Source organism: Ailuropoda melanoleuca, chromosome 14 (assembly GCF_002007445.2).
Source record: "Ailuropoda melanoleuca isolate Jingjing chromosome 14, ASM200744v2, whole genome shotgun sequence".
Lineage (NCBI taxonomy): Eukaryota > Metazoa > Chordata > Mammalia > Carnivora > Ursidae > Ailuropoda > Ailuropoda melanoleuca.
The window spans coordinates 43,963,648-43,988,618 of record NC_048231.1 but is presented as its reverse complement, the minus strand read 5'-3'; the positions used below and the strand labels follow the sequence as shown (position 1 = coordinate 43,988,618).

General features: G+C 41.9%; 1 protein-coding gene and 1 long non-coding RNA gene across 5 annotated transcripts in view; one reads left to right on the top strand and one right to left on the bottom strand.

Moving 5' to 3' along the window:
• The window catches only part of LOC109489831, a 12,200-nt gene extending 6,607 nt beyond the window's left edge, over positions 1-5,593 (top strand). The window contains exons 3-5 of one of the 2 annotated variants that reach the window (XR_002142963.2): positions 1,444-1,498; positions 2,394-2,455; positions 4,542-5,593. This is a non-coding gene — a long non-coding RNA (uncharacterized LOC109489831). Of the gene's footprint in view, positions 1-1,443; positions 2,456-4,541 lie in introns of both variants that reach the window. The other variant, XR_004620368.1, reaches the window with a different exon arrangement.
• Positions 2,362-24,971, bottom strand: LOC100466168 (zinc finger protein 883). Of its 3 annotated transcripts, none has more exons than XM_034642829.1 (5): positions 24,553-24,971; positions 17,326-17,390; positions 6,295-6,421; positions 5,589-5,687; positions 2,362-4,425 (listed from the first exon to the last, which is right to left on the bottom strand). In XM_034642829.1, the coding sequence occupies exons 1-5, from the start codon at positions 24,584-24,586 to the stop codon at positions 2,864-2,866; spliced, it is 1,887 nt and encodes a 628-aa protein (XP_034498720.1). In that variant the 5' UTR covers positions 24,587-24,971; the 3' UTR covers positions 2,362-2,863. The 3 variants fall into 3 exon arrangements, with proteins under 3 accessions (XP_034498720.1, XP_019656665.2, XP_019656666.2); XM_019801106.2 differs by having other exon boundaries at positions 5,589-5,684; XM_019801107.2 differs by lacking the exon at positions 5,589-5,687.

Genomic DNA, 24,971 nt, shown 5'->3' with positions numbered 1-24,971 from the left:
AAAAAGAGAGAAAACACAAATCACCTGTATAAAGAAAGAGCGAAAGAGGAGAGATACCTATACTCTTGGCATTAGAAGAATAATAAGGGAGTGGTATTAACAAATTTAGCAACAAATTGCCAACAATTTGACAACCTAGATAAAATTGACAATTCCTTGAAAAATGGAATTTGTCAAATCTAACAAAGAAAAAAATTGGAATAGCCCTATAACTAAAACAAAACAAAACAAACTAAAACCCTCTAAAACTGTAATTTAAAACTTCCTTAGAAATAAAATTTCAGATTCAAGTGATGAATTCCACTAAATGTTTAAGGAAGAAATTACACCAGTTTTTCAGAAAATGTTTTATAAAATAAAAGGGGAGGGAACACTTCCTAGGTTATTTTCAGAGGCTTAAATAATCCTAATGCCAAAACCTCACAAGGACATTACAAGGAAAGACAATTACAGAACAATGCAAGAACACAGAAGTGAAAGTCTTAAAATAGCAAATCCAATCCAGCAATACTTTAGAAAGGATAATATATCACGACCAAGTGGAGTTTAGTCAGGGAATGAAAAGTTGGTTTAATATTTCAAAATCAATCAATGTAATTAGCCTACTTAACACAGTAAATGAGAAAAAAGTATCCTCAATAGATACAGAAAATGCATTTGATAAAATAATACAGTTTTTATGGATAGAAATGGACAAGCTCACTCTAAAATTTTAGCAGGAAAGCAAAGGACCAAGAAAAGTTGGGATCACTTGGAAGAAGTATGAAGTTGAAAAAGTTATGTGAAAAAAGTTGGTGTAATGAGGGTTTGCTCCTAGTAAGGCAAATTAGATTGGTAGTACAGGACTGCAAACTTTCCCCTGACAAAGCTGGTTTCTAATGCTGTGTGTAAAAGTTGAAATTTCACCATTGCATGGACATCTTTGAGCCTCACAGGGCCCCCAAGCCTAACTGTGGATCCCCTTGCTCTTGCCAATATGCCCACTGACCAACAGGAAAGGCTCCTAATCCAGGTAGTTTCCCTATCACCTGGACTAGCGTTCCACCCTCACCCTGCTAGCCCATGAATAATTAACACAAGCCAATCACATTCTCTTGTGGAAAACAGGGAATACCTCACTCACTCACTACTACAAACCTGCTTCCCATTGGTCCTACTGTTTGCTGTGCTCCTGAGTGCAACCCACGTGTGGTGTTTTTGTGGTGTGGTGTGCAGTGTCCTTCCCTGGGCTGGGATTATATGTGACTAATAACCTTCTGTCAGCCATCAGGCCAGTGTCAGGTGTCATGCATTTAGCTATCTTGTATTATAGAGGGTGGAAGATCCCACCCTCACCAATGGGATAGATAGGAGGTGATCTGAACAGTGTTTGCCACAAAAATTATGAATTGGAGAAGTCACAGAATTAACTTTAAAGAAACATGTCTGCCTTCTATTTTCCAGGAAAAAAAGATCCCTTCTCTAATTCTTGCAGAATAATTAAACAATTACAAAACAGGTGGGTTCTCTGTATGGTACAATTTATGACTACTATGCTGCCCTAACTTATAATTTTTTTTAGAAATCTATATACAGTATAGAATGTTGACATATTATAGTTGGTTATCTATACCCTCAGGTTTAGGAAATTTATTCTGTAAAGGGCTAGGGAGTATTTTAGGCTTCACAGCGTTAAGGATGGAGTTGTGTTCCCTCCAAATACATATGTTGAAGCCTGCTATGGTCTGAATGTTTGTGTCCTACCAAAATTCATGTGGAAATCCTGACCTCAAAAGTAATGGTACTAGGAAGTGGGGGGGTTTGGGAGGTGAGAGGTCATGAAGGTAAAGCCCTCATGAATAGGATTAGCACCCTTATAAGAGACCTCAGAGAGATTCTTCACCTTTCCCACCATGCGAGGGCACAACAAAAAGATGGCCATCTATGAACTTGAAAGTGGGCTCTCACCAAACACTGAATCTGCCAACGCTTAGACTTTTCAGCCTCCAAAAGGGTGAGAAATAAGTTTCTGTTGTTTATGAGCCACCCAGTCTACAGTGTATCTGTTACAGCAACCTGAACAAATTAAATCCCTGAACCTCAATGTGACCATTTCAAGACAGGGCCTTTAAAGGGGTGATTATAGTCAAATGAGGTCATAAGGATGGGGCCATAATCCAAAATGACTGGTGTCCTTATAAGAAAAGGAAGAGATACCAAGGATGAATGCACAGAGGAAAGGTCATGTAAAGACACAGCAAGAAGCCAAGGAGAGGAGACTCAGAAGAAACTAAACTTGCCACCACCTTGATCTTGGACATCAGCCCCCCAAACTGTGAGAGAATAAATTTCAGTTGTTTATATAAACAAATAGATGTGGCTGTGTTCCAATACAATTTTATTTATAACAACAGGTACAGGCTGGATTTGGCCCATGGGCCACAGTTTGCTGTCCCTTGATCTACAGTATTTAAAGGTCTGTATATGTACAGTGAGACATCAGATTTGAAGGGCGAGCCTCCTTATATATAATGTCCTTTAGAGATTCAACAGACATTACTACTGTACCTGTTCTAGAAATTCAGCATGATAGAGAAAAAGGTTTAACTTTCATGTGTGACTGTGGTTTTAAAGATGTTATTTATACGGTTCTCCTCAGTATTTTTCCTTTAACTTATAGTAAGAGGTCGTATTACATTAAAACATTTAACACATTTTCCACCTTTTTAGTTTTATGATGGACCTGATGAGCGTATTAGTATTCTAGCATTCGTGGCATGCTAGAGGTGAACTGTTTTCCACAGTTCTATTTATAGGAGTTCTCTCTTTTATTAATTTACTCATGTTGAGGAATGCCCATGTTTATGCTGCAATATTTCCCACATTAGATACATTTGTTGAATTTCTTTCCAGTCAGAATTTCTTTGTGATTGGCACCTAATAAAGGTTCCTTTCTCTTATGAATCCTTTGATGTTGAGCAAGGTATGCATTTACAGTGAAGGCCTTTCCACATTCCTCGCACTGATAGGGTTTTTCTCCGGTATGCATCCTCTGGTGTTGAGTCAGATATGCACTCTGACCAAAGGTTTTCCCACACTCGTTACACTTGTAGGGTTTCTCTTCAGTATGAATTCTCTGATGTTGATTAAGGTGTGTACTTCTGCTGAAAGATTTGTCACATTTTTTGCATTTGTAAGGTTTCTCTCCAGTATGAATTCTCTGGTGTTGAGTAAGGTGTGTGTTCCATCGGAAAGCTTTCCCACATGCATTACATTCAAAGGGTTTTTCTCCAGTATGGATCCTCTTATGTTGAATAAGGGATGACCTATGACTATAGGCTTTGCCACATTCGGTGCATTCATAGGGTTTCTCTCCAGTATGTGTTCTCAGATGTAAAGTAAGCTGAATGCTCTGGGTAAAGGCTTTTCCACATTCTTTACATTCAAAGGGTTTTTCTCCAGTATGGATCCTCTTGTGTTGCATTAGGGATGAGCTATGACTGTAGGTTTTACCGCATTCAGTACATTCATAAGGTTTCTCTCCAGAATGAGTTCTCAGATGCAGAGTAAGTTGAATGCTCTGAATAAAGGCTTTGCCACACTGATTACATTCATAGGGTTTCTCTCCAGTATGAGTTTTCTGATGCAGAGTTAGGTGTGAACTTTGGCTAAAGGCCTTCCCACACTGATGACATTCATAAGGTTTCTCGCCTGTATGAATCCTCAGATGCTGTGTGAGGCACGTACTTTGGCTGAAGGCCTTCCCACATTCACTACACTCATAACGTTTTTCTCCAGTGTGAGTTCTCTGATGTAGAATAAGGGATGAGTCCCAGCTGAACGACTTCCCACATACGTTACACTCATATGGTCGCTCCCCCGTGTGACATCTTTCATGTTGTATAAGGTGTGTCCCCCTGCTAAAAGATTTGCCGCAGTTTCTGCATTTGAAGGGCTTTTCTCTAGCACCAAATTTCTGATCTCTAGTAAGGTATGGGTTAACTCCACTGTGAGTACTCTGGTGTTGAGTGAGATCCAAGCCACAGCTAAAGTATTTCCCACACTGATCACACTTGTATGGCTTTTCACTTATGTCAGTTCTCTGATGATTACTTAGATCAAGGTTATGCAAAAAGCTCCTGCCATAACTGTCATCTTTACACACTGTTTCCCCTGAAGGAATTGTGCTTTGAGTAATGAAGTTTGATTGCTGTCTAAACTCAAATCCATTATCTTCGTGAATGTTCTCCTGAGTCAGGACTTCCGTATGGGTAAATGCCGTCTGCCCCGGATGGCTCTCTAAACAGCTAAGAGATTCTGGGACTTCTCTGGTGGGGTAACAGACTCCATTCCTTTTACCTTTGTTGATTATCATAGTCTGGGAAAATTCTTCAGAAATTACTTGCTTCAGGTTTGACTTTGCAATTCTAGATCTTGTCTCTTGGTCTGAAAGAAATTGAAGATGGAGGATATTTGACCATTTAGAGAGATAAAAATTGTGAGCTAGTCAAAGCTACATATAATATGCTACTCTTACTTTTATTCTTTGACTCCCCAAACAGAGGTATGGTGCTTTGACTGATTTCAAATGTCATGTAAGCCAAGAGCCACTGTGCACGGGAGCAAGGAAGAAGTGACAGGGACACACGAGTGGTTATGGGGTGCTGCTCAGTGACACAAATGAGGACTGCCTTTCTGGAATGACTGAAGGGTAAAAATGGGGACTGAGAATAGACAAGGGGGCAGTAATGAGGGGAATCCCTAGAATAAGGACCAGCAGAAAAGCAGATCAGGGTATAACCCAACATCACTGTGTGCCTGGGTCACTGTGAAGTGTCACCACTAATCTCTCAGTCTCCAACCTCTTCTCCCTATTTGCCCATTTTGTAAGTTGCCACAGTTAACGTCCCTGAAACGCCAATTGACCAGGTCTGTAAGGACAGTCCCCTACCACCCATTTTCCTGGTGCTATGAGAGGCAATGCATGGTCACTGTTGAATTGAGTCAGGGGGTCAGAGTTAGCAAGTGAGCATAAAGGACTCATGCAGAATCCAATACAGTTGAGGGGGTGTGAGAAGACAAGAAACAGAGAAGTTGAGTGAAGTGGAGAGTGATTAAGGAAAGTCCTGCTGAGGCTGAATGCAGCAGGAAGCAGAAAACCACGCCGTGGATGCTGGCAGGTGGTGGACGTGGTTACCGGGCCATTCCAACAGACTTACCTGACATTCAAGGTAGATTAAGAGGGAAGGAATGGTGATCAAACAGATGACAGGAAAAAGAGGGAGGTGAAAGTGGCATCACTGCTAACTGAGGGGCTTCTCTAGAGAGGGCAGAATGCCTGGCAGCACGGGGGAAGGGGCACACCTGAGAGGAGGGAAGAAGAAAGCCAGTACAGTGTGTGTGTGGGGGGGTGTCGGGGAGAGGCCCAGCTGGCCAGTACATTCCCTGCAGGGGCAGGACTCATGCAGGAGAGAACAGGAGCTTCTGTGCAGGGATTATTCTTGAGGCAGCCCTGATTTCCCCTGGGATTTCTCCTATGCTTCTAGAAACTACTGGCTTCCTGGACAGCCTTCTGCATGAGCCTCCGGGCCTCCTTCCCATCTCTTCACCTGGAGAGGGGTCCCTAGGGATGTCCCTCCACACCATCCATGGCGATCCACCTTGCTCCAACCGGGAGATCACATCAGGCTTGAAATCCTGGCACCCTGCTCGGGAAAGGCAAGAGGTGCAGGTGTTGGGACAGTGACAAGCATGTGCCCAGGGCCCTGCCCCTGTTTCCCTGTCTTCAGGACCTTTGCAGCATGAATGACGGGTGACCCCAGGGCGGGGGTGGGGGCAGCCTCAGCCTCCTGCTCCCTACCACGCAGAGGACAAGCAGTGGAAACGCCTTGAGTCTGTGTCCTCTGAACATCAAAATATGGCCCCATGGGTCAGAGACCTCAGGGCCTTGGGACTCACAGTTCGAATAGAGACGAGAAAGCAGACTCCTCATTCACCAACCCATATTGGCAGGGTAGGTACACACAGACCTTCAAGGACTGTTAGTGGACTGTGCCTCTCAGAGTCTAAAACCCCGTTCCAGTCTCTGTTGCATCTTTTAAAATCATGAATATTTTCATTACAATCTATTACATCTGTGTTTATTTAATATAAAAATAATCACTTACCAAGTTAACTTACTTAACATCTCCCCTCTTCCCATCAGCTAAGCAGACAACCTGAGCAGATGGCACCTGTGTGCCCCGTGCCTCCTGGGGTGCTGCCTGGTGCTGCTCCCCAGGCCGGTGCACATGGTAGGCCCAGGGCCACTCTTACCCAGGGAGGCCAGGCTCCTGTAGTTCTCCAGCATGACCTCTCGGTACAGTGCCCTCTGATAGGTGTCCAGATGCTCCCACTCTCCGCGGGTGAACTCTACAGTCACGTCCTGGAATGTCACTGGGTCCTGAGACATTACAAGAGGCAGCGTTAGCAGTGGGAATGGCATGCACAGGACATCACAGCGTGCAGCATCCGGCAGGCAGGGGAAGGTAGATACAAAGAAACCACTGGCTAATATTGTGCTGAACACAAGCCATGAGTGTGTCTGGTTCAAGCAAGAACAAGACACCAACACTGAACTGGCTACTCTGATAGTCTCCTGGAAGTTCTAGTCTGTGCAGTAAGAAATTCCAGAAAGGTAATGACAGCCATAGACAGTTGTGGGACTCCCTGGAAGTGATGTCAAGGGCAAAGAAGCAAACTGTAGTTGAATCCATGGAATATGCATTTATTCAGGGTTACAGACTGAATTGTGCTCACACGTCATACATTGAAGCCCCAACCCCAAAACGCGACTGTATTTGTAGATATGGCCTTTAAAGAGACAGTTCAGGTTAAATGAAGCCATAAGGGCGGTGCCCTAATCTGATGGGTCCTTGTAAGAAGAGGAAGAGACACCAGGAGCGCATGCACACAGAGGAGAAGCCATGTGAGGATACAGAGAGAACGTGGCCCTCTACAAGCCAGGAGGCGAGCTTTCACCATAAACCCTGATGGCACCTTGATCTTGGGCCTCCAGCCCCTGGAACTGTGAGAAAATGAATTTCTGTTGTTTAAGCCGTGCAGTTGGTGGTATTTTTTCATGGCAGCCCTGGCAGATTACGAGTTCAAACATGTGGATTTGAAGAGTCTGTTGTTTAGGGATGTATGTGGTAAGACCGTAAAGAAGAGCAAGAAGATTCCTACAAATTCCAGGGTAGAGACTGTATATGAAGGAGGAGGGAGAGGGATGTTGTTTTTAAGATGAAGAGACAGATAAAGAGGAAGTATGTCTATTAAGTTATTTGGAAGAGGACAAAAGATTTACTGGAAGGAAGGCTCATCAAGGGCAAACAAGAGGGACCTATGTGCTGTGATGTGCAGAGCGATGCTGAGGGACAGCTTCTCTGTGGCTCTGCGTCTCAGCTGTGTGTGTCTTTCTTAGTCTTCCACCTGCATGCGGCACACTCTCCTGGCCCTTCCTGCTCAGACCCCTGGGTCCTCCCCATTTTCTCCTCCTCAAATGACAGGCGTCCACAGTCCTCTGTCCCGCCCCCCTTCCACCAGATTCCTTTCTTCCCTTCCTGGGGATCTCCCTGGGATCATCCTCTCCTGCAACCTAAGGACCATTTTTTGCCCCCAACTCCCAACATAGGCTTTCAGGTCTGAATACATGAGTTGTCAGAACAGAGTGAGAAGGGAAGAGGAAGTCAAGGGTGAAGCTGGGCCAGTGTCATTTCTATCACTGGAGGACATGCCCTCCCCTACAGAGGTGGAGACCCCACGGGTAGAAATTCCCCAGGTAATAGTGGGCTCGTCGCCACAGCTGGAGACCCCATTGGTGGTGGGGACTCTCTTCTCCATGAGACAGAGATTTTACAAGTGGTGGTGCCCACCTTGCCATGAATGGAGCCTCCTTACCAAAGAAGATCCACTGATTTCGCCCATGGCCTAGGGGAGCAGAGGCCAGGGGGCCAGATCAAGTGTGAGGGCTGAGTCACATTATCGTAGGGCATCCTCACAGAGCCACAGTCACCGGAGCAGACACCCACGCAATCCCAAAATACAAGAGGGCAAAGGGACAAAAGCAGCCTGTTCACTAGCTGAGAACATGACCCCCCAGCCTAGTCAGACAATGGCTAAGTAAACACCACATTCTCCTTCATCTGGTTTAGTTCATCCAACAAGTACAAGCTTGTTGTAAACCCAGCAATGAGAAGTGAATTCAACTAAATACCGAAGGCTTTAAATTTTTGCAGATGATCAACTTGAGATTTTTTTTTAAAGATTTTATTTATTTATTTGACAGAGAGATACAGCGAGATACATTTATTGAACAGAGAGAGATACAGCGAGAGAGGGAACACAAGCAGGGGGAGTGGGAGAGGAAGAAGCAGGCTCCCAGCGAGGAGCCTGATGTGGGGCTCGATCCCAGAATGCAGGGATCACGCCCTGAGCCAAAGGCAGACGCTTAATGACTGAGCCACCCAGGCGCCCCAACTTGAGAATTTTTAAAAGACATTTTTAATTTGTAATAAAAAATTTTACAACCTGATTTTACAAAAGTAAAACACTACAAGGGCCTATTAATAGTTTTAAATGATTTTAATTAGTAAGAATGAGTCAGGAAAGGATGAGTACGCCACATAATTGTTACCAAAAAAATCACTTGTTCTTCAAACAAAATACCCACGTGGGCAGCGGACTTTGAAAATTGATGAATCCATTTAAAGATTTAAATGGAGACACAGACACTTGGTTTGGCTGTAAATTGATTCTTTGCTTCTGGTTAAATATGTATGACACATACGATAAGAAATTGTCTTATGTTCATAATTCCTTTCACAAGTTCTAGTATCTAAAGTAAAGTACCTAAAATAGAAAGGCACTTTTAGGGGCGCCCGGGTGGCTCAGTTGTTGGGCATCTGCCTTCGGCTCAGGTCATGATCCCAGCATTCTGGGATCGAGCCCCGCATCAGGCTCCCTGCTCAAGCGGGAACCCTGCTTCTCCCTCTCCCACTCCCCCTGCTGGTGTTCCCTCTCTCGCTGTATCTCTCTCTGTCCAATAAATAAATAAATAAAATCTTAAAAAAAAAAAAGGCACTTTTAAAGATAGTGGTTACACCCTTAACCATGTACTTGAAGAATAAAGTCTTCAGGAAAGATCACAGAGGGAGACCGACATTGTATATTTGTGTGTTGATTTTTCATTAAGAAAAAATGGAATGAAAGAATAGAAACTTTCAGTAATTGGGTAGTATAATGAAAAATATTTTGTTGAACATATATTTTTCCAAATATTTGACTTTAGGTTCATCTGGAGAATATTAATAATGGCTACCAGTAATAAAACCTACTAAATGTGGGGGGGGGAAGGATTTAAGTGCAAACAAACCAAGATTTTTTTTTGTTATTATTATTTTTTTTTTTTGCTTTTAATAAAAGAAGCCAGGGATGCCTGAGTGGCTCAGTCTGTTAGGTGTCTGCCTTCAGCTCAGGTCATGATCCCAGAGTCCTGGGATCGAGTCTAGAATCGGGCTCCCTGCTTAGCAGGGAGCCGGCTTCTCCCTCTGCCTGCCACTCTCCCTGCTTGTGCTTGCTCTCTATCTCTGTCTCTCTGACAAATAAATAAATAAAATCTTAAAAAAAAATAAAAGAAGCCAAATGAAGGAGACTTGCCCAATTAGGCACTGGTCCAAAACTATGATTATTAAAACAACATTATATTCATGAAACCAGACAGCCCAGATGGCCTGGAAATAGGGGCCAATTTAGATGCATACATGGCCTTTTTAGGTAGCAAGGGGAGATGGATCATTCAAAAATGGTACTGGACAACTGGCTAACCACCTGGAGAAAATAAAAAGAAGATACTCACACTTGTCTTTTTTTTTTTTTTTTTTTGAGAGAGAGTGTGTGGGAGCGGGGGTGGAGGAGGGATAGAGGGAGGGGGACAGAGAAAATCTCAAGCTGGGCATGCTGAGTGTGGAGCCTGACATGGGGCTCGATCTCACAGCCCTGAGACCATGATCTGAGCCGAAATCAAGAGTCAGACACTTAAATGACTGAGCCACCCAGGCACCCCTTTCACACCATTCTTAAGGACAAAATACATTAGTTTTTAAATCTATAGTAGTCACAAGAGTTATAAGGAATTACAGCCTTTTGAAAAGAATAACCTTGGGGAAGGCTGACACCAAGGCCAGGATCCATTCTAAAACCAGAGGCACACTGGAAAACAAAGAAATCCAGGTTTTCTGTACAACCTAAAAAAGTTTGAATTTTCTGGACTGAGAAAAGGAATTTGCAATATGTATTATTTTCAAAGGATTGATAATCTATGTAAAAAGTTCTTGTAAATCAATAATAATAAAACAAATAAGAGAAAATCGACATAAGATATGAGTGATTCACAGAAGAAATTCAAATGGTTAATAAATATATGAAAAGATGTGGGCGCCTAGATGGCTCAGTTGGTTAAGTGGCCAACTCTTTTTTTTTTTTAAGATTTAATTTATTTATTTGACAGAGATAGAGACAGCCAGCGAGAGAGGGAACACAAGCAGGGGGAGTGGGAGAGGAAGAAGCAGGCTCATAGCAGAGCAGCCTGATGTGGGGCGATCCCATAACGCCGGGATCACGCCCTGAGCCGAAGGCAGACGCTTAACCGCTGTGCCACCCAGGCGCCCCAAGTGGCCAACTCTTGATTTTGGCTCAGGTCATGATCTCAGGGTCCTGGAATCAAGCCCTGCCCTGGGCTCCTCACTCAGTGGGGAGTCTACTTGAGGTTATTTGCTCTCTCTCCCTTTGCCCCTCCCTCGGCTCACACACTGTCTCTCTAAAATAAATAAGTAAATCTTTAAAAAAAGAAAAGAAATATGTGAAAAGATGTTCAACCACACTAATGAGAACTTGAAATGGAAATGAAAGGAGTAACTTTTTCCCTTTACCTGTTAAATTGGCAAAGATTAAAAAGTTTGCCAGATTTCAGTTTCCAGTAATTGACTGAGTATCCAAAAGTGATCTTCCAGCTGAGAACAAATAAAAATCCTGGATAAAATGTCTTTTCGGAAAAAAATATAAAACTTTACTGAGACATAAGAAGCCTGATTACTAAAATGGCATACATTCTTTGTAAATTTATGATAAAATTAACTAAACTGCAAAATGAAAGTTTTACTTTGCTAAAAAAAAAGATAAAAAAATTCACCTGGGAGAAAAATCAGGGCAAAAGAAGTTTACAAAGCTAAAATTATTAAATTACTTTTGCTTCAGTTCAAAAACTGCTTTCATTTAAAAACAAATAGTGGGCTGAACAGATAACTCCCAAACGTGATACTTGTATATTTACTAATTTAATATCATAAAGGTGATATTACAAATATCTGGAGGGCAAATTATTCAATAGATAGTGCTGAAATCACATGTATGCCACAAACTGGATAGCCCAGATGAACTGAACAAATTTCTAGAAACATCCAAACTACTAAAACTGATCCAAGAAAAAATTTAAAAATCTGAATAAGTAAGGAAATTGAATCAGTAATGAAAAATCTCCCAACAGATTTCTCTGCTTTTCAGCCCAGGATCAGACGGCCTCACTGGTGAATTCTACCAAACACATGAAGAAGGATTAACACTAGTTCTTCCAAAAATTGAATAGAAGGCAATGCTTCCTAACTCAACCTATGAGGCTAGATTTACCCTGATACTGAACCAGACAAAGAAACTATAAGATCAGAAAACTATAGATCAAGAACCCTTACAAATAAAGATGCAAAAACCCTTAATAAAACACTAGAAAATCAAATTCAGCAGCATGTTACAAGGACAACATGACTAAGTGGGATTAATCCCAGAAATGTAAGGGTGGCTCAACATACAAAAACCAATTAATGTAATACACCACATTAATGGAACAAAGGAAGAAAATTACATGAGATCTTAATTGATTCAGAGAAAGGATGTGACAAAATCTATCACCCTTTCATGATGAAAACACAGCTAGGAATAGAAGGGAACTTCCTCAACGTGGTATAGGCCATATGTAAAAAACCAACAGCTGACATCATACTTAATGGTAAAGTCTGAAAGTTTTAACCCCCAAGATGAGGAATAAGACAAGAAGGCCACTCTTGCCATTTCTATTCAACATACTACTACAAGTTCTAGAGAAGGCAAGAAAAGGTAAGGAAAAAATAAAATGTATCCAAATTGGAAAGGAAGACGTAAAACCATCTGCAGATGACATGATCTGATATATTCCACAAAAAAACTCACCAGAGTTTTAGGATATAAAATTAACCCGGAAAATTTGGTTATATTTCAGAAGAAGAAAAAGCATGTGACAAAATTCAACATCTGTTCGTGATAAAAACTCAACAAAGTGTGTATAGAAGGAATATCATACTTAACGGTGAAAAGCTGACAGCCTTTCCTCTAAGATCAGGAACATACAAGGATGCCCATTTTTGCCACTTTACTTAACACAGTACTGGAATTCCTAGCCAAAACTGGGCAAGAAAAAGAAATAGGCATCCAAACTGGAAAGGAAGGCATAAAACTGTCATTATTTGCAAATGACATGGTATCATATATAGAAAACCCTAAGGATGTCATCAAAAAACTGTTAGAATTAATAAACAAATTCAGTAAAGATGCATGATCAACACAAAAAATCTCTTGTGTTTCTATACACTAATAATGAATTATCAGAGAAATTAGGAAAACAATCCCATGTACAATTACATCAAAAAGAATATGGGGCGCCTGGGTGGCACAGTGGTTAAGTGTCTGCCTGCGGCTCAGGGCGTGATCCCGGCGTTGTGGGATCGAGCCCCACATCAGGCTCTTCTGCGATGAGCCTGCTTCTTCCTCTCCCACTCCCCCTGCTTGTGTTCCCTCTCTCGCTGGCTGTCTCTATCTCTGTCGAATAAAAAAAAAATTTAAAAAGAATAAAACATCTAGGAATAAATTTAACCAAGGAGGTAAAAGATGCATGTATGGAAAACTACAAGACATTAAGGAAAGAAATTAAAGAAAACACAAATAAATGGAAAGATATTTTGTGCTCATAGACTGGAAGAATTAATATTGTTAAAATGTCCATACTACCCAAAGCAATATACAGATTCCATGCAATCCTATCAAAATTCCAACGTGAAAATTCTATTTTTACAGAAATAGAATAATCCTAAAATTTCTATGATACCATAAAAGACCCCAAATAGCCAAAGCAATGTTGAGAAAGAACAAGGCTGGACGCATTGTGCACCTTGATTTCAAACTATATTACAAAGCTACAGTAATTAAAACAGTATGGTATTGGCATAAAAACAGACAAACAGATCAGTGGAACAGAGTACAGACAGCAGAAATAAACCCATGCTTATACGGTCAATTTATTTATGACAAAGGAACCAAGAAAATACAATGGGGGAAAGGACAGTCTTTAATAAATGGTGCTGGGAAAACTGGACAGCCACACACAAAAGAATGAAATTGGACCACTATCTTACATCATACACAAAAGTTAACTCAAAATGGATTAAAGCCTTGAATTAACACTTGAAACCCTTGAAAACTCCCAGAAGAAAACATCTGAATCTGACACCAAAAGCAAAAACTACAAAAGCAAAAATAAATAGGTGGGACTACATCAAAGTAAAGAGCTTCTGTACAGCAAAGGAAACCATCAACAAAATGAAAAGGCAATCTACTGAATGGGAGAAAATATTTGCAAATATATATTTGATGAGGGACTAATATCCAAAATATATAAAGAACTCCTATAGTTCAGTAGTAAAAAAAAAAACAAAACCCAAATATCAGATTAAAACATGGGTAGAAGATCTAAGTAGACATTTTTCTAAAAACATACAGATGGCAAAACAACAGGCACACGAATAGATGCTCAAGATCACTGATCATCAGGGAAATGCACATCAAAACCACAAGGAGATATCACCTCACACCCGTTAGAATGGTTGTTATCAAACAGACTAGAGATAATAAGTGTGGGTGAGGACGTGGAGAAAAGGGAACCCTCATGCACTGTTGGTGGGAATGTAAATTGGTGCAGCCACTGTGGAAAACAGTGTGGAAGTTCCTCAAAAAGTTAAAAGTAGACCTACCCTAGGATCCGGCGATTCCACTTCTGGGCAGTTATCCAAAGGAAACAAAAGCACTAGCTCAGAAAGATATCTATACCCCTGTATCCACTGCAGCATCATTTACAATAGCCAAGATACGTAAGCAATATGTGTCCATCAACAGATAATGGATAAAGATGTGGTGTATATATACAGTGGAATATTACTCAGCCACAAAAAACCCCCATGCAATGCCATTTGTGACATGGATGGACCTTGAGGGAATTGTGGTAGGTGAAATAAGTCAGGCAGAGAAAAATACCAAATTATCTGTCTTAATGTAGAAAATAAATTTTAAAAAATCACCAAGCTCATAGATACAGAGAACAGGTCAGTAGTTGCCAGAGGTGGGGAGGGTGAGGGGTGGGAGAAATGGGTGAACTGTTTGTTTTTTGTTTGAGTTTAAATAAATTAGCTTTCTTTAAAAAAATTTTTTTATTTATATGAGAGAGAGAGCACATGTATGTGTATGCGAGCAGGGGTGGGGGTGGGGAGGGGCAGGGGGAGAGGGAGAGAATCCTCAAGCAGACTCCTGGCTGATCCTGGAGCTCCATGCGGGGCTCAATCCCAGGACCCTGTGAGATCATGACCTGAACTGAAATCAAGAGTTGGCCACTTAACTGACTGAGCCACCCAGGTGTCCCTAAATAAATTAACTTTCTAGAAAAGAAAAATTAGTTGTATTTCAACATACCACTAATGAAAAATACGAAAAAGAAACTAAGAACATGATCCCATTTATAATAGCATCAAAGAATAAAATACTCGGGAATAAATTTAACCAAGGAGGTATAAGACTTGTACACTGAAAACTACAAAACACTGCTGAAAGAAATTAAAGAAGACCAAAAGAAATGGAAAGACATCCTGTTCTCATGGATTGGAAGATTTAATATCACTAAGATGTCTGTATTACCCAAAGCAATGTAAGATTCAATGCAATCCCTATCAAAATCCCCATGGTGTTTTTGCAAAAATGGAAAAATCTATCCTAAAATTCATACACAAGGTCAAGGAAACCAGAATAGCTAAAACAACCTTGAGAAGGAAAAACAAAGTTGGAGGACTCATACTTCCTGATTTTGAAAAGTACTGCACAACTACAGGGATCAAAACAGTGTGGTACTGGTATAAGGACAGACATCTAGACCAACGGAATGGCACTAAGAGCCCAGAAATAAACTCTCATCTTTATGGCCAATTGATTTTTGACAAAGGTGCCAAGACTATTCAATGGGACAAGAGGCAGTGCAGGAAAAACTGGATATCTACGTGCAAAAAGAATGAAGATAGACCCTTACCTTACACCAAATACAAATATTAACGTAAAGTGAATGGAAGACATAAATTTAAGAGCTAAAATGATAAAATTCAGGAAAAAAACCCATAAAGGCAAATCCTCATGACTATGAATTTGGCAAAGTTCCTCACATATAACATCAGAAGTGCAGGCAATACAATTAAAAAATAAATAAACTGGACTTCCCCCAAATTTAAAAGTTTTGTGCATCAAAGGATGCTACCAGGAGAGCAAAAAGGCGACTCACAGAATGGGAGAAAACATTTGCAAATCACTTATCTAATAAGTGCTTAATATCAACAATATGTAAAGAACACATACAAATTAACAACCACCAAAAGAAAAACCAACACCCAAGTTAAAAATGGACAGGGGTACCTAAGTGGCTCAGTCGGTTAAGCATCCGACTCTTGATTTCGACTCAGGTCATGATCTCAGGGTCCTCAGTGTGGAGTCTGCCTGGTATTCTATCTCTCCCTCTGCCCTTCCCCATGTTCATGCTCTCTCTCTCTCTCTAATAAAATCTTTAAATCAAAATAGGCAAAAGACTTAAATAGACATTTCTCCAAAGAATATATGTATGTATACGTATATGTGTATGTATATATATGGCCAATAAATACATGAAAAAATGCTCAACATCATTTGTTATTAGGGAAATGCATATCAAAACCATAATGAAATTTTACTTCACATCTACCAAAATGGTTATAATAAAAGCAACGGAAAATACCAAGTGTTGGTGAGACATGGAGAAACTGAAACACTTATGCACAGCTGGCGGGAATGTATAATGGTACAGTTGCTGTGGAAAACAGTTTGGTGATTCCTCAAAAAGTTCAAGTTAAACATAAAACTACCATACACCCCAACAATTCCACTCTTAGGCATATCCCTTAAAGAATGGAAAACAGGGACTCAGACAGATACCTGTACACCAATGTTCACAACACCATTATTCACAATAGCTAACAAGTGGAAACAGTCCAAGTGTCCATTAACAGATGACCGGATAAACAAATAAGGTGTACGTATCCAATGAAATATTATCCCACCATAAAACAGAGTTCAGTTCTGACATATGCTACAACATATATTATATGTTAAGAGTGAGGAATTATTTCTTAGTTTATTTATCTTTTAAAAGATTTTATTTGTTTGTTTGTTTGTTTGTTTGTTTAGAGCAAACAGGGGGAGAGGCAAAGGGAGAGGAAGAGAGAATCTCAAGCGGACTCCACACTAAACGTGGAGCCCAACGCAGGACATGATCCCATGACTCTGAGATCATGACCTGAGCCAAAACCAAGAACTGGATACTCAATAGACTGAGCCACCCAGGCACCCCTATTTCTTAGTTTAGTTTATATAGTTTCTGTTTGGCTTGATGGTAATTGGGTGGTGATAATTGGTGACAAGTGTACAATACTGTGAAGGTAATTAATTCGCACTGGAGTGTATGCTAAGAAACAGTTAAAATGGCAAATTTGAGGTTATGTGTATCTTGGCACAATAGAAAAGAGCGAAGTGATAACCTGTGTTTGTAGCATTCTACCACTTGGGTGAAAAAGAAATGGATGAAGGATACAAATTCAGATGGCTGCATATGTATAAACTATCTCTAAAAGAATATGCAAGAAGTAGTATAGAGAGGAAGACTGAGGGGCTGCGGGCTGAAGCAGAACACTGGCGTTTCTCTGTTCACCCTTTCGTATGTTTGAATTCTCAATTACGTGCATGTATCACTTATTCCAAAATTTGATTACTTAAAAAATTCACAGAAGTGGGTTTTAAATAAACATTATGACCCCAATAAATAAACATGCAAAAGTCAGAACAGTTGATTCATAAAAGAACAGGCACACCCTCCCTGACTCCCACCTGCACAGAAAGCGAAGTCCTCAGCATCACCTGTGCCTTGGCCATGTCCTTTTCTTTAGGAAAAGCTGCAGAGAGAGAGAGAGGGAGGACACATGAGTGCCTGCTCCTGTGGGGCTCAGAACTGTCCAGAGAGGACCACTCACCTCTCCCTTGACACCCCAACAGGGGCACAAAGGACACGACCACGTGTGCAACTGTGGCTCTATACTGTGAAGAAGGAGTGGGGCTTTTTCCTTGGGTTTCTTGTCTTTTCTGACCTCTTTGAGGCATTGACAGTGTAGACCCCCTCTCTCTCAGGACCAGCTCCTCCCATAAAGAAAATTCCAGGCCCAGATGGTTTTCAATGATGAAAGAATGCTATCAAACATTTAAAGGCAAAATACACAAACTCTATGAGAAAATCGAAAAGAAGGGAATGCTTCCTAACTCATTTTATGAGGCCAAAACAACCTTGCTATTCAAACTTGACAAATCATTACAAGACAATTAAAGACCAGTATCAGGAACATAGATACAAAAATCCTCACCACATGTCAGCAAATCAAAAGTATATATATATATATGTAAGTGTGCATGTGTGTGTATCTTCCAGTGGAGTTTATCCCCCCAAAAAATGTTGGTTTAAGATTAGGAATTTTATGTAATTAATCACATTAAGATAATATTAGGAGAATGAAGGGGCAAAATCTTATCTTAATAAATGCAGAAAATCATTAGAGAAGATTCTACACTAGTTCATGATTAAAATGCTCAGCAAACCAGTAATGAACTTATTCAGCTGATAAATGGCATCTACAAAAAGTACATACAGCCCACATCCTAATAAATAATGACACATTCATTGTTTTTACACCAATATTGGGAACTAGGTAAGGATGTCCGTTCTCACCATTTCTATTTTACATTGTACTTGAGGTCCTAGTCAGTGAAATAAAACATGAAAAACTAAATAAAAAGCATAAATAGTAAAAGGAAAGAAGTAAAACAGTATTTTCAGTCAACATGATTCTCTCCATAGAAAAACATAAGGAATCCACAATACAACTTTAAAAATGAATAACTAAACTAAGCAAGGTCATAGGATGTGAGAGTGTCCTGATTTCTTATTAACCTTAACACTCCAATCCCAAGCCATAGTTGAAATTCTTTGTCCTACACTTTCCCTGTAAATAAATATTACTGTGCAGTTTCTGTCTCCCAGTTGGATACGTCTTTTTTTTTTTTTTGGTAAGTTTTATTTATTTACTTGACAGAGAGACAGCGAGAGAGAGAACACAAGCAGGGGGAGTGGGAGAGGAAGAAGCAGACTCCCAGCGGAGCAGGGAGCCCGATGCAGGGATCAATCCCAGGATCCTGGGATCACGCCCTGAGCCGAAGGTAGATGCTTAACGACTGAGCCACCCAGGCGCCCCTCCTGGTTGGATACTTCTTAATGCAACTGTCAGGGTACAAAATTACTCTTGATCTCTACTTCACTACACACAAAACACAATTTGAATTATATCATAGATGTAAACAGAAAAGCTAAAACTATAAAGTCTCCAGAAGAAAATGTAGGAGGAAGTCATTGTGACCTTGCGGTAGGCAAAGAATTCTTAACTAGGACACAAAAATCATTAAGTATAAAAGTTGATAAATTGAACTTTGCCAAAATTTAAAAAATGTCTGCTCTATAAAAGCCATCATTATGAAAATAAAAAGGCAAGCGTGTAGCAAAGGGTTAACTCTACATGCCTAGTTTGCTCACACCCTGCACATTCCCAAGAAAGGCATGTTTTCAGAACTGGCCCTTGGATAGCTCCTGGGCACTGAGTTCCTAGAATGTTCTGTTGGATAAGAAGAGTGTTTTTGCAAGCCTGATGCCTTGAGCCACCCCGTGCCAGATTGTCCAGATAGCTTACACTAACAGTGTGATTCATGGGGAACACCTACTTCCCATCTGGGGGCCTGGAGCTTTAGTAACTGAGGTCAGCCATGCAGCACCATATGCCCACATGGCTGACCGCCGATAAAAACACTGAACACTTAGACTTGGGTAAGTTTCCATGGTTGGTGACACTTTGCACATGTCACACATTACTGCTAAGGAAATTAGGTATATGCCTTGCCTCTCCACTGGGAGGGGACACGTGGAAGGTTGCGCATGGTTTCTTCTAGACTTTGCCCCATGCATCTTTTCCTTGTGCTGATTTTACTGTGCATTCCTTTGGTGTAATAGGCACTAACCATGAGACAATAACTTCTGAGTCCTGTGAGAGCCCTTCCAGTGAAACATCAAGGCTGAGGGTGGCCCTGGGGATCCTTGAGACAGCAAGCCACAGAGAGCAAGGAGATATTCACTAGATATATGGTAATGAAGACATAATACATACAGATATATAAATATAACACATACAGAACACACACATGGTAACACATACATATACACATATAACACATACATGATAAGGTCTTATATCTAGAATATAGAAAGAGTTCGTATAGCTCAAAAACAAGAGATTGACCAACCCAATAAAAAACGGGCAAGGGACTTAGGCCTTCATTAAATGAGATACAAAAATGATAATAAGCATATGAAAACATGCTCACCATCATAGCCATCAGGAAAATCCAAATGAAATACATCGTGAGTCAGCACCATACCATTAGAAGGGCTATGATTAAAAAGACTGACAATATCAAGTGTTGGTAAAGATCTGGAGCAAACACAAAACTTGCATATTGTCAGTGGGAATGTAAAATGGATCAGCCACTTTGGAAGTTTCGGAGTTTTTTTACAAAGCTAAACATACACCTATCATATGAGCCAGCAGCCATTCCACTGCTAGCTGTTTGCCCAAGAGAAATAAAATATATGTCCACAGAAAGGGCTTGCATGCAAATGATAACAGCAGCTATACTCATAAAAGCTAAAAACTAGAAGCTACTCAAATGCCCACTGACAGGTGAATGAATATACAAACAGTGGGTATATTCATACAAGGAGGAACATAGAGTAATAAAAATGAATGAACGGCTAATACACACGTGATATGGAAGAATCTGAGAGACATTTAGTTGAATGAAAAATTTTAGGGGCGCCTGGGTGGCACGGCGGTTGAGCGTCTGCCTTCGGCTCAGGGCATGATCCTGGCGTTATGGGATCGAGCCCCACATCAGGCTCCTCCGCTGGGAGCCTGTTTCTTCCTCTCCCACTCCCCCGCTTGTGTTCCCTCTCTCGCTGGCTGTCTCTATCTCTGTCAAATAAATAAATAAAATCTTTTAAAAAAAAAAAAAAGAAAAATTTTAAAAAGCCAGATGAAAAATGGTACATATAATATGGTTGAATTTCATGAACTTTTTTTTTAAAGATTTTATTTATTTATTAGACAGAGATAGAGACAGCCAGCGAGAGAGGGAACACAAGCAGGGGGAGTGGGAGAGGAAGAAGCAGGCTCATAACGAAAGAGCCTGATGTGGGGCTCGATCCCATAACGCCGGGATCACGCCCTGAGCCGAAGGCAGAAGCTTAACTGCTGTGCCACCCAGGCGCCCATTTTCTTTTTTTTAAATTGAAGTATAGTTGACACACAATCCACAAAGCTCTCAAGCAAAGTTCTATGATGACAGAAATCAGCAAGGTGGTTGCCTAAGGTGAGGAACACTAGGAATTGACTAGAGAGCAGCATAAAGGAACTTCCTGGGATGTTAAAAATGTTCCCTGTCTTAACTGGGGTGGTGGGTACACAGATTTATATGCCACATCCCATCATTGTATCTAAGTTACATGGCAATAAGTTGGTTAAAAAGAAACTAGCTCCATGGGGCGCCTGGGTGGCTCGGTCGGTTAAGCGTCCGACTCTTGGTTTCCGGTCAGATCATGATCTCAGGGTCATGGGCTCCAGCCCCACAGCAGGCTCTGTGCTCAGCGCAGAGTCCGCTTGAGATTCTCTCTCTCCCTCTCCCCTCATTCATGCTCTCTCTTTCTAAAATAATTTTTTTTAAGTGATGAGACAAATCACATGGGTATCTGGGAGAAGTGTGAAAGCATGCCTAGTGGGTTCCAGATACAGCAGAGAGGCGGGTGTAGCTGGAGCAGAGTGAGGGAGAGAGTGACCGAAGATGAGGTTGGAACTCAGAACTGGACTCCAGATGGCACAGGACCCCACAGGCCATGGTGAGGCTCATTCTGGGACAGGAACATCTGGCTGCTAGAGCAGGGAGACCAGGGAGGGGCTATTCCAACAATCCAGGGAGAGATGGTGTCAGGCAGCGGAGAAGCTGAGAAGGGACAGAGTCTGGAGACCTTGTGAAGAAAGAGTCTGTGGCAGGGTTTGTGAATGAATCAAATGTGGGATGTGAGAAACAAGGCAGAGTCAAGAAGTACGCCACAATTTTTGGATTGAGCAACTGGAAGAAAAGAATGATCATTTGTTAAGATGGGAAGGAGTGGAGGGGGAGGAGGAGGTCTCTGCAGAGAGCAGGAGTCCTTTTAGACATTAAGTTCCAGGGGTATTAGATACCCAAATGGAAACGCCAAGTGGGCAGTCAGGTAGTGAGCCTGGAGTTCAGAACAGAAATCGAAGCAGGAGATATACATGTGGGCATCAGCAGCCCATGGGCGGCAGTGAAAGCAACAAGGCTGGATGACGTTTCTCCAAAGTGAGCGCAGCTAGAAGAGAGGGGAGGCTTCTGAAGATCCAGCCCTGAGGCCCTCTAGTCTTCGGGAGAGACGTCTCTCATCTTAGGGGCAGATGAGGGTCCAGCAGTGGACACTGAGGAGTTCCTGGAGAGGCAGCAGGAAAACAAGGAGGGGCGCTGTCTCACCGCCAAGAGAAGACAGTGCTGAGAGATGAAGCAACATAGAATTCGCTGGTGAACTTGACAAGGATAGTTGTACCACTGTAGGGGTATAAGCCTGCTTAGAATGGGTTCAAGACAGACCTGGAGGAGAATAGTTAGGGACAGCAGACTTAAACAACTTTTCAGAGGAGTTCTGGTTTAAAGGCAAAAAAGAGGAATAGGGTGGTTGCTGGAAAGTGGGACAAGAGAGTTTTATTAATAGGGAGAAATAAAACTTTCAAGTTGGTTAACTATCTACCTTACATCTGAGATCATTTTAGATCCTTGCTTAGTATTATTCCTACATGAATGAATATTCCACTGGACTTACAATTTGAAAGTATTATATAATTACCGAGCTAATTAGTATAATATAAGACTGGGGAAAGCCCACAAGAATGTTTGCCAAAAAGGTAAGAGGAACTCTCTGGGACTCGGGGGGCTAATATTTATTGTGCTTATTTGGATTTTCCAACACTTTCCCAGCACCTCTGCATGACTTTATGGATGATTCTTTACAATAAAGCAGAGATAGTCTCAGCATGACTCATGAGACCCCCCTCATGGCCAATGTAGTTACCCAGACACTGTCACTATCTTTGGATATACACATCTGTTCCCTCTGCCTGTGGGCCTACTGTATACCAGGCCCAGCCCCAGCCGCTTCTCCCATTGGTCACTCAGGACCACGGCCCCCAACACAGTGCCTCACCCAAGTGCTTATGGAATGGATGGATAGCTAGATGGTGTCCCATTATCCAGGTTTTGGACCATTGCTCCAAATACCTGGAAGAACTTCTGACTCTGAGCTCCTGACTCAAGCACCCCAGGTAGAAGGAAGAGAAACCCCAAGGCAGGGGTTTTAGGAGCAGGTTTCTCAGAGATGCCCTTCCTGGACTCGGGGAGCCTGTCAGAACCCCAACACAAGAAAGGAGACCCATCAGGACATGAAAAGGCCCAGGCGATGCAGTGTTCTGTGGACTCCCAGGGTCTTTTCAACTGTTGTTCGCATTAACCCCTTCCTTAATCATTATTTTACTAATGTTTTTTACATTTTTAAAAATTATGGTAAAGATACACATAACAAAAAAATTCACCATTTTAACCATTTCTAAGTGTACAGTTCAGTAGCGCTAAATATATTCACATTGTTGTGCAACCAATCCCCAGAACTTTTTCATCTTGCAAAACTGAAACTCTGCACCCGTTAAACAACAGCTTCCTATACCCCCTGGTATATCCTGTATAAGTGGAATCGTACAGTATTTGTTATTTTGAGATGGGGCTTATGTCAGTTAGCATAACGTCTTCGAGCTTCATCCACGTTGTACCATGTGTCAAAACTTCCTTTTTTTTTTTTTTAAAGATTTTATTTATTTATTCAACAGAGATAGAGATAGCCAGCGAGAGAGGGAACACAAGCAGGGGGAGTGGGAGAGGAAGAAGCAGGCTCATAGTGGAGGAGCCTGACGTGGGGCTCGATCCCATAACGCCAGGATCACGCCCTGAGCTGAAGACAGATGCTTAACCGCTGTGCCACCCAGGCGCCCCCAAAACTTCCTTTTTTAAGGCTGAATACCTTATTGCATTGTATGGATATACCAGTTTGTTTATCCATTGGTTTGTGGCTGGACGCATGGGTTGTTTCCACCTCTTACAATTGTGGCTGGTGCTGCTATAAGTGGTGTGCAAGTATCTCTTTCAGATCCTGCTTTCAATTCTTTTGGCTACATACCCAGGGATTATATGGTGGTTCTAGTTTTAATTTTTTAAATTAAAGTTAAAGAACTTCTATACTGTTTTCCACAGTGGCTGCACCATTTTACATTCTCAACAGTGCAAAGGTTCCAATGTCTCCACATGCACACTAATGTGTTATTTTTGTTTTGTTTTTGTTTTTCGTTTTTTATAATAGCCATTCTAATGGGTACGTGGTTATCTTCAAAAGATTTTGATTGTGAAACACACATACAGAGCGTGCAAGACCCTTACACTGGACCAGAGAGTTGTATAGAGAACATCCACGGAACTCTTGACACAGGTCATGAAATAAATACTAACGGTGTCCCGGAAACAGCTCCTGCCCTATTTCTCTTATCATCTCTCTCCCTCACCTCCCTACACTCCCCGGCTCAACACGCTGCTGGCTTTTACAGTAACACTTTCCTTGCTTAACTTTACAGTTTTATCACAACTTTGCACCCATAAACAGTTTCTACTTTGCCGGTGTTTGACCTTGGTATAAACGTAATCGTTTTGTGTGTTACTGTGCTTAACTTTGGGTAGGTAAGATTCATCACCGTTCATGCAGCTCTCATTTCTGGGTTTTCCGTATAGAATTTCACAGCATGAAAATTCACCCTCAGTCTCTTCCAATACAAATCCACAGACAGAGTGACGCTGTACCTGTCTCCTGGGGTTTCGGGGCAGGGGTCTCCATGGCGCCCCTCGGCAGCGTTCCCCGGAGGCGTGGGCAGCTCTGCAGCCTCCTGGGCTCCAGGCCAGGCCCAGAGGCGCGGGTCCCGCTCCTGGGGCTCAGGGACAGCCTGCAGGGGAGCCCCGGGGAGTCGCACCCGCACTCCCGGCTGCACAATCAGGCACGCGCAGTCCCCTGCGCCCCCCCTTAAAGTCGGGGTCAGGCAAGCTCTCCAAGAGCCCCGCACCCCAGGCTGCGCCCACGCCCCATCACCCGCGCCCCACACACTCAGGCCTGCTTCGAGCTCAGCTGCTCTGAACTAGAGAGCGCGGAGCGTGGCCCCGCAGACAGGTCCTGGGATTGACAGCCCTCGCGCAAAAGCCCAGGGACTCCCCCACAAAGGAGCAAC